Source organism: Ochotona curzoniae, unplaced genomic scaffold (assembly GCF_017591425.1).
Source record: "Ochotona curzoniae isolate NIBS_2020 unplaced genomic scaffold, NIBS_Ocur_1.0 contig_66, whole genome shotgun sequence".
NCBI lineage: Eukaryota > Metazoa > Chordata > Mammalia > Lagomorpha > Ochotonidae > Ochotona > Ochotona curzoniae.
The window spans coordinates 28541651-28551545 of record NW_024466512.1 but is presented as its reverse complement, the minus strand read 5'-3'; the positions used below and the strand labels follow the sequence as shown (position 1 = coordinate 28551545).

The 9895-nt window shown below is 49.3% G+C and overlaps 1 protein-coding gene across 1 annotated transcript; it reads right to left on the bottom strand.

Annotated features, from left to right (window-relative positions):
* Positions 1-262: 262 nt before the first annotated feature.
* LOC121164033 (pulmonary surfactant-associated protein D-like) lies at positions 263-8636 on the bottom strand. Its single transcript, XM_040991895.1, has 8 exons — positions 8507-8636; positions 6423-6624; positions 3940-4056; positions 3596-3712; positions 3181-3288; positions 2671-2787; positions 2013-2096; positions 263-1583 (listed from the first exon to the last, which is right to left on the bottom strand). Exons 2-8 carry the CDS (start codon positions 6619-6621, stop codon positions 1207-1209), a joined length of 1119 nt encoding a protein of 372 aa, XP_040847829.1. The 5' UTR covers positions 6622-6624; positions 8507-8636; the 3' UTR covers positions 263-1206.
* Between the last annotated feature and the right edge of the window lie 1259 nt (positions 8637-9895).

Sequence of the window (9895 nt, the reverse complement as noted above, 5' to 3'; positions counted from 1 at the left end):
TTCCTCTTTGGGGAGATGCTTTGTGTTGGCCTCATTTAAGGACCCATAGTTCATCCAGTTTCTGTTGCCACGTCTTGCACACAGGTCTTAATTTGCCTTGGACACATTGTGTCAGTAAAATTCACCAAATATGCATGGGTCTCTGGCCTATATATTTATAGATCAAAAATGATAAGTGTGGGGACCAGGATGACCTCCTGTGTCCTTGCACAAATCTCCTATTGTCATATTCTGGTTTCAATAGCTCGAAAACAAGCAAGATTTAACTAGATTATCCCTAAACTGAGTGGGGGAAAGAATCTTCCTGGAACTTCCAGGCAAGAGGAGGGTTGGAGCGAAGTTGAGCATGATGAGATTCCCTCTGCTCTAAAGTGCCCTGAGATCCAAGATGGATTGAGAATCATGCAGCTGGCATGTCTCCCATGAGCCAAGAGCAGTCACAATGGCGAGAATGGAGAGAGATGTTCAGATGCATGGAGTGTGTATGGGGAGGTGGTGTATGCTAGTACAGAGATGTGCATGCTGGCGGGGCAAGCAGACAGTCCCTTCTGGGTCACTTTTCTGTGCTGTGTAGTTTCTTGGACTCAGGCCTTGAAGCAAGCAATAACCAGGGGCTTCCAGCTCTGGAGTTCTAGCCTGCATTGGTTAGAGAAGTCTGGGGTTAAGGCATATGCACACAGGAGCCATCAACTTGTAGAAGAAGCCAGGGAACAGGATGAGCTCGCTTCTGCAGTTGAGTTAAGGAGAGAAGAGAGCTGAAGGCTGAGATTCTATTATTCTGCCATTAAGGAGTGGAAGAGGGGTAAGGCAAGAGACACTGTTAAGGAGAAGCCAAATGAAAAAGAGCAAAGGCAGGGAAGAACTGTGCTCTGGAAGCCAAGAAGAGAAAGAATTTGAAAGATGAAAGAATAATCATTCATGGCCAAAGGCAGCTGGTGTTTAAGAAAGAAGGCTGCGTTGTGTTATGGAGAATTCATTTGAGATCTACTTCTAATGTTTGCAGTTAGAAAGCTAGTCCCTTTCTGCCCTGTGTGTGAAGGCAGTCTTGCATTTTACTGACACAGAAAAGAGCTCTTTGCAATAACCCTACCTTTCGTAGAGGAGCCTGGATGCTAGAGGTGAGCATCTTTTATTAGGATGTTGGCAGCACATGAGTCTGGGCCTGACTTGCTAGCCAGGCTCCCTGCCCCAACCACCTGTGGCAACTCAGAACTCGCAAACCACAAGGCGTTGCTCTCCACAAACCTTGTCATTCCACTTGCCATTGCTGAAAATCTCCACACAGTTTTCAGAACCACCGTTGTTGTTGGGCTCCCCTGGGGCCCAGTTGGAATAGACTAGGGGCTCCCCAGTGGGGTAGGTGAATGTGCCTTCTTTCTTGGTGTCAGTCATGCTCAGGAAGGCAGCCTTGTTCTTCATGGTGAGCAGCTCTTGCAAGGCATGGTTCTCAGCTGCATTGCGTGGAGAAGGCAACTTCCCACCAGCCTGTGCACACACCTGCTGTGCCTCCTCATAATGTTTTTCAAAGCCTGCTACCTTGAAGATCTTCTCCCCAACACCTTGGCCATCAGGAAAGAGAACGACTAGAGACGAAGAAAGTTAGGTTGTGATTATGGTAAACCCATGGTCCAGGGTCAGCAACTCTGAAACCAGAGCAGGGTGGGCAGGAGTGAAGGTCAACTAAATTGCTCTAAACTTGGGCATCAATCTGTTCCCACAGGACATAGTCTTGGCCTTGCTTTTGCTAGCCTGATGAGCGGGGCCATTCTGCCACTTGTCACTTTAATTTTTTCTACCAGCTTTTGAACCTTGTGGTTACCCCACTTCAGCTCAGCCCTAGCCTCAACCCCACTCCCTGCCCCAATCCCAGGTCTAGCCCTAGTCACAGTCTCCCTAATTTTCTCTATTCGCAATTCCTGGGCCAGATTAAGCCTCAGGTCCAGTCAATCCCACTCCTACCCCTCCAGTCCCCAAACCTAGACTGGGGTCCAACGTCAGATTCAGGAACATACCTTTCCTGTATTGAGAGAAGGCAGCCTGGAGGTGCTGTAGCTGTCCCTGTAAGGCCTCCATCTGTTGCCTCAGAGTAGTGATATCTGCAGGGGAGAGAAGTAGCTTTGTGAAGACTTGTCTAATCTTACCCAAGGGTAGCTCTTATCCAGGACTTCCCAGATAGGATATTCCATTCCACCTGTTAGGACTGAAGGAAAGGAGTCAGACGGACTCCTAGCAAAGCCTGCATCTGCCAACACAGCTGGTCCCTGTGCAGTAATTAGTTTAATGATTCTTTTATAGTCAAACAGAACAAGCCCCTGTACTGCAATGATAATGGTATGATATAATGATAATATTTTGACCCAACATCTGCCAATACAGGGGTATCTTCACTTTGGGAGAGGGGACAAGAATACACACTCCTCACCACTTCCCGTTCTTTGGGTTATTTGATGTTCAAAACTGTCCTCTGAGAAGGGAAGAAAGAGCCCACACTCTCCGTCCTCCCATGAGTCCTGGATGATTCAGACCAGAATCTGTTTTTCTTGCCTTCTAGTCTGTCCTGAGGTCCCCTCCCCTCCTATCCTTGATGGCCATATGTTCCAGAGGAGGGATGGTCCCTTCTCTCCTCTCATGCCCAAGGAGATTCCCAGAACCAGAAGCCTCCTTCCTTACCTGGCAGTCCACTTTCACCTTTGGCTCCTCTGTCTCCAGGAGCACCTCTGTCCCCCTTCAGTCCTGGGGGCCCCCTGGCTCCTGGGGCTCCCTGTGGACCTGCAGCTCCAGGAGATCCTGGGGTCACAAAAGAGTTGCGTGAGCTGTGTGGCCCGTTGCTCACCATTTTTACCCCTTCTCTGTACCTGGACTGACCAGTATACACAGCTCCTCGTATACAGAAAGTACCCAGACCTCAGACACACACCTTCTCTGGGTCTGCATTAACCTCCCCTGAGTCCTACTGTTCAAAGAATCCATGAGATAACTTCCCTGGGCACAGATGATGCCCATGGCTTAGCACTGCCCTGAGCTCCAGTTGTCTACAGTCCTTCAATATAGACTCTATCCAACACCCAGAAATGCCATCTCTGACTTCCTTGTGGTGATGGCTGGTGAGCTAGACCTGGCACTACCAAGCAGGCACAAGAGAACCAACTTCAGCTCCACATGAGCTCTGTCTACACTCACCAGCACTTCCAGGGGCTCCATGCTCACCAGGGGAACCTCTCTCCCCCTTGAGACCTGGAGGTCCCCTTGTTCCTGCAGTGCCCTGTATGCCTGGTGCGCCGACTTCTCCTGGAAAGACACACAGAGGGACAAACACTATGAGAGTGTGTTGTAGCCTGTAATATTTCCTTGGTCACCAACCATTGAATCCCCACACCCAGAGATGGAGAAAGAACTTGGGGAGATTTCTTATTGCTGCATGGGGCTCATCCTGGTGCATTAGAGGGAATGTGTGACTGTCAGGGAGTGGGTGCTTGGCAAAGCCTTCATGCTCTGTGCTCTCCCTGCCACAATCAGGATGCCTCAAACTGCATGGTGGCTGCCATAGTCATTTCTCCTTTCTCCCTCTCAGACTGGCCATGTATCATCCATCTACCTTTGGGCCCAGTCTCTCCTTTTGGGCCTGGTTTTCCTTGAGGTCCTATGTTCCCCTGCTTTCCTGATGCACCTTCTCTTCCAGCTGGACCAGGCATTCCTGGAAGTCCTGGAGGACCTGCAGGGGGAAAAAGGATTAGCTTTGTTAGTGATACTATAGGTCAGACATAATAAAGGTCAAAGAAGGAACATCTTCCAATACCCTAGTAGTGGGTCTAGTGGGTCTTGCAATAACCCAGTACAGCCTTTACCAGGACATTCGTCCTACTTCCTGGCATGAGCCATGCACATGCTCACTAGTCTTTCCCACCTGCAGACATCTCAGTCCCATTCCCAGGGGCTCACCACATGGTCCAGTGTCTCCCTTTGGTCCAGGTTCTCCAGCAGAGCCGTTGTCCCCTTTGGGTCCCACTGGGCCAGTTGGCCCAGGCAGCCCTGCTAGCCCTGTAGCTCCTGGAACACCTGTAGCAGTAGAAGAAAGAAATGGACATAAACTGGCCCTGATCTCAGGACAGGCTGGGTCAGGGTCCTGACGTTGCACGGACACACACTGCAGTCTGGTGGTGATCCTAGAAATGGATCCAGGAAATGCTGTGGATCACCACCCTAGGAGATGGGGGTCAGTACCCACCTCCTTGAGCACACGGACTTTCTAGAGTTGGAAGTAGATTCAAGTCAAAAATTCATTCTGTCCTTTCATCTCACACTCATACATTCATTCCACAAATTCCGGGGACATAGCAACAAACAAAAGGAATGGATCAAATCAGTTTTCCTTAGAACTTCAACTCCACCACATCATAGAAACAGACATTAAGAGACTAAAATGTGCTAGTCCAGGGCTGTTGGATTTGAGGAGGCGCCATGGAGAGAAAAATGAACTCAGTGTTGAGGATGGAGGCACCTGTTTTAAGGATGGTAGCTGGAAAGGCATTCTGTTCAGAATGCCCTGGAGGTGATGGGCAGTGAGCCACAGGGACACCCACAGGAAGAGCCAATGTCAAGGTCTCCAGGAGGAAAGAGATGAGTACAGGAAGGACCACCTAGCCACCAGAGTGGGTGCAGCTGAGCAGGTGTGGGGAGGAATAGAACACATCGAGGTTCCAGGAGCAAGCATGGCAGGAGACAGTGCCCACTGGGCCTCCAGGGGAGCTATCTGGTGGCTACCCACACAGGGAGATGGCAACATCCCTGGAGGGACTCTCCTGGCATTCCAGGAATTCTGGCAGTGCAGAAAGTGCTATAAGGAGACCATACTCCACAGGGAATGGTCTGGCTTTTAGTTGCCAGTGCCAGTCCATGCTATGCCTGAAACATCATCACATGGGATCCCCAGCTCCACCTTGCCCTGGCTCCAGGGCCTCTTGGAACCGAGAGCAGATAGATGCTTCAAAGTGCCCAGGGGACGTTGTCACCTGCCTTGCTTTGGTCTCACATATATGTGTAGGAATCAGAATTCTGAGGCATCTCCCAGCCCTCCAGGACTTTCTCAGGCCCAACCTTGGGTGAATGGAATTGAGAAGCAAGAGTGTAGCTTGACCTCCAGGCCTAGCTACTCCTTGTTTTCTGCCTGAGGACCAACCAAAACCAGGCTTGGGATACACATAGGATGGGGCACCTGCTCGGGAATGTGAGGTCTTGACTGAATTCCCTCTGCTCAAGGGTCACTACTGCTCCTGGTTCCTGGCTTTGAATCAGCTCAGCTCCAGCCATTGTGGCCACTTGAGGCAGTGAAGCAGTGGCTGGAAGATCTTTCTCTCTCTCTTTCTCTCTGTAAATCTGCCTTTCCAATAAAAATAAATAAACCTTTAAAAAAAAAAAAAAAAACTCTGTATTTGGTCCTTTGGAAGCCTTGGTCCAGCCTTCAAGTTTCTGTTGCTGCTTCTTTGTAGTTTTCTCTTGATGCCAATAAGACCAAAATCCTTCCCGCAATTCCCAGGGAAGGATGCAGCATCACCTGCAACAGTTTCTGTATTCACCCATACCTCTGGGGACCTCAGGAAATTCACTTAATTGGCACAGCAGAAAGATTTAACTGTCTTGGAGACCTCACAAAACCACAATGCTCTCTGCTTAGTTATTTGCCACTGGGTGCCAGTTACTGAGACTGAGTGGCTTCCCATGGAGCTGGAGCTAGTCCTGTAACCGGCTTGATTTTCTCAACCCTCAGGCTGGCTGCAGCTTAGCATTTCTGAGTTACAGTTTTCTAATCTGAGGAGGTTAGCATGTTCCTTGTAACCTCTTTAAGAGGATTAAACAAATTACTCAAATGAGTGTCCAAGTATAGGTTTGGGCAAAGAAATGTGAGGCTTCTTTTTTCTCCCTGTGTTGTACTAGGGAAAATGCTTTAGATTAAGCCTAGATGTGGAGTCATAAAGCCTCATCTAGGCTCACTTTCCATGCAGAGAAAGTTAATTAAATATTAAGAAATTTAATTAAATAAGTCCTGCATAGGCATCATTTAGAAGTGCCTATGAATGACGCCAAAGAGAATACCTGTGTCATATCAGAAAAGGGTTCTAGAGTCATTTGCCAAGGGTTCTATCAGTCATTTGCCAACCATTTGTTTGTTAGGGTGGGTGCCCTCTCGGGACCTCAGGGGAGGTACCAGGACAGTTGGGTGATACATGGAAACAGCTGGGAACTGAGAAAAGTCACTTGAATGCCAGCTGATGGCATGGACTTTGCACTGGAGACGAGAGAACCAACTTGTTAGAAGGAAGCAGCCCATCTCCAAGCTTTCCATCACATTCTTTAGAGTCGCTGGGATAGTGACCATTGCATTGCTCACTCTTCGCAGCCGGACAAGCGCTCAGTCCCAGCTCTACCTGGATCCCCCTTTTCGCCTCGGGGGCCCTCTCTGCCATCCCTTCCATCTCGGCCAGGCAGGCCATTTTCCACAGAGCTACACATGACCAGGGTGCATGCATTGCTGACTGCTGCCCTGGAGTAGGTCTTCACTTCTGCCCCCAGGTGTCCATGGGGCTGGGTAAGCAGGAACAATGTGAAGAGAAACAGCAGCAACATTGCCTGGGGAGATAAACAGAAAGACAAAGGACATGGTTTGGGCTTTAGGCCACTCCTTGAGAGTGGAAGACACCCCTGTTTACCTCCCGCATCCTGTTACAGAGCTCAAAGTAGCAAGATGCCAAAAGCAGCTTGGAGACAGATCAAATAGTGATCTTACAGGGCATGGCTTTCCTAGATGCTCACAGGGGTTGACAAGAGTTTCCTCAAGCCCTACCATTTTATTCTTGACTCTGCCTTTTCATGCGGCCTCCCACGGGCACCTGCTGAGGTGGTGTGTCTCATAGGGAGAGATCCAGTGAGTGTCCCTGAGCAAGACATTAGCCCTTGGCTCTGGCTGTTGACTTAGCTCAGACAAAACAGATTTTCTCTCACTTCCTTGATACATTGAACACAAAAGACCTGGAAGCCCACAACATTGGTCTGGAAGTGAGTCAGGGTCCCTACTGCTTCATGAAGTCTCTGCTGAGCTCAGAATGCAAGGGGAGCTGCATTGGCCAGGCACCTGGTCCAGGTATCATCCCTGGAAGCAGAACATCCCACAGGGAATCAAGGGGAAAGCTTTCAGAGATTCAAAGTTAGCTGGGAGATCCTGAGCCACCTTGGAATTCTTCACCTGAGAAGGCCTGGATGAGGGGCCTCATGGGGGATCACGACATGCCAGGTGGGCTAAGTCAGGTGAAAGATTCTGTGGGAGGCAGGAACAACCATCCAATAGCATGTCCAGTTACTGTCCGAGAGGAGATGGTAACTGAGGACAGAGACCAGGTACCAGGGTCACTCTCCATGCTGGGCATCTTTTTTCATCTCAGAGAACTTATGAAGTCAAAATTTATGAAGTCCAAGTAGAAAGAGCCAGTAGAAGGTCCAGAGGCTAGGTACAAAGCCCAAGGGACCCAGGCAAAGGAGAAAGGGGTACCAGGCCAACTGAATCAGTGTCAGGTAAAGGCATACCTGGTCACAGGATGGCTTCTACTCTAGCAATGGATGATGCTGGGGTGTGGGGGACAGCCTCTTTTAGTTTTGAATATGCCTCTTCTTCGAGTACCCTCACAGATGAGGTGTTTCCCTAAGAAATCCTCATGGATGCTCCCTGCTAAAGGCAGCTGCCAAGTTGCGCTTGTCCTGGCAGGTACTTCTTGGTGAACACCAAGGGTCAGCTCCAGGCCAGAGAGAGAACATGGCTCTCAGCTCTGGGACCCTGAGACTGATTGGGGGACAGGGTGCAAAATTAAGGCCAGCAGCTCCTGATGGCTCAGGTTTACCACAAAATGGATATGTTCCATCGCAGGGTCAGTGTGAGGATCTTGACAGAGTGGCCTCAGGGTCTCAGGCCTGAGAGTCTGACAGAGAAGGCAGGTGGAGTAGCCACGACCACTTCTACCCGTGCTGAGCTGACCTTCCACCAAGCTTTCTGAGTCAGATTTTAGACAAAGAAAAGGACTCTTCCGAGCATGGGTTGGAAAACCAGAGTCCTGTCTCAGTAAGTACAGACTTGAGGCCCAGAGGCAAGTGTGTGGAGCTGGGTCCAGAACCCAGACCTGGGAACACCTGACCCATTTCCCCTCCACTATTCTTTCTGCAGAAATCAAGATCAGAGAAGGAGCCAACAGAAAAGTTGTCACCTGTGGTTTCCATGGAGACAGCAGCACACCCTCGTCATCATTCTTTGTACCCCAGTGTAAGACCAAACAGCTTGGTGAAAGGGCCAAAGAGCACCTTAGGACCCCACGGGACCCCACCTTCCAAAGTCAAATTTCAGAGCAGCAGAGTGACACGGACTCCCCTTTCTATAACACCAGGATGATTAACTGGCCATTGGGGCAAGGGGCTATTTAGACAACAATGGGGAATATAAGACAAGAAGCGAGGGCACAAAACTCACAGCTTGCTGAGGGCACAGACACAGCTTGCTTCCTCTTGTTCCTCAGGAGCTCCAGGCAAACCAGTCTTTGCTGGGCAGGTACCTGTTATTTATGCTTATCCTGTAACCTGAGCTGCCAAGCTCTGATCTTCTGAGAACTCCCTTCAAGAAGTGGGGCAATTTTCTTCCTTGTTGACTTACTCTGACCCCTAACTGTGTTCTGAAAACAGAATGCCGCTATCCATAAAACTTCAACCACTAATGACTTTCAGATTTCCAGCCCATAATCTCATCTGCACCCCCACTGCAGCCCCAGGAGTACAAGAAAATATCAGCCAGTTGTGGGTGAGTGAGTGCCGGGATGGGTCTCAGCTTTCTTAGCCTATGCGAGGGACAGTGGGAGCACAGTTTTGGTGCATGTCTAGAGACTCCAGACTCCCCTTGGTTTCTATAAAAGCCTTGAGACTTCTGTTTCGAAGGCACCTTGAGACCCCTGCAGACCCATGCAATTGGCAAGAAGCCCGAGACCTTCCGGGTATTTCCGTCTCTCTCAACCTCTTCTGGTATATTTGGGTACTTTCCAGTAGCTTGGTCACCTCCTCCCCATGCCTATCCTGGCCCATACCCATCTTGTGGTAAACCTGTGCTAGTCTTGTAGTAAACAACTCCAGGATGCGGGTGGGTTACATAAGTTGTGCTGGGCTACACAGTGCCACCTGGCAAAGTATGTGACAGTTAAACTGATTGTCTAGGCTTATAATATGTAATAGATACTTATATCCAATAGAAATATTATTACTACCCTGAGGCTTGTTTTCCTGGACCCTTCCTGTATAAACTTGTACTTGGTTGCCAATAAATGGACAAGTTCACCATAACTGTCTCCGGCACTTCTCTGCTGAGAATGCTGTCAGCGCACCATATTACCCAAGTGAGTGGTCCATGGCTGAGACCCGCGCAGCAAGCGCCTATATTTTCTAGAGGTCCAAAGATGAAAGAGTTGCACAATGACCTACAGCAATTTCATACAAAACTCATATTTGCAGCTCTCAAGAGCTGGGCTCAGGCATGCCCACTTTCCCTCTCCAATTCAACAACCCAGAGATTGTGAAAGAGCCACTTGGGCATACCTGGGCAGGGGAAGAGCTCAGAAGCAGTGGCCTGTAGGGAGGAGTGACTTGGGAATGGCCACCTACCCCTCTTTCGCAACCTATTCAAGCCCTGGGAGAACTTTCCTCCTCTACTCATTGTCCTTCTGTAAAATTTGACTTCACTGGCGAGCCTCTTTTTGCCTCTGTTCAGACATACAATTTTTTTTCTTTTTTATGGGTTTATTTATTTTTATTGGAGAGGCAGATTTACAGAGAGAAAGAGAGAGAAAGATCTTCCATCTGCTGCTTTACACCCTAA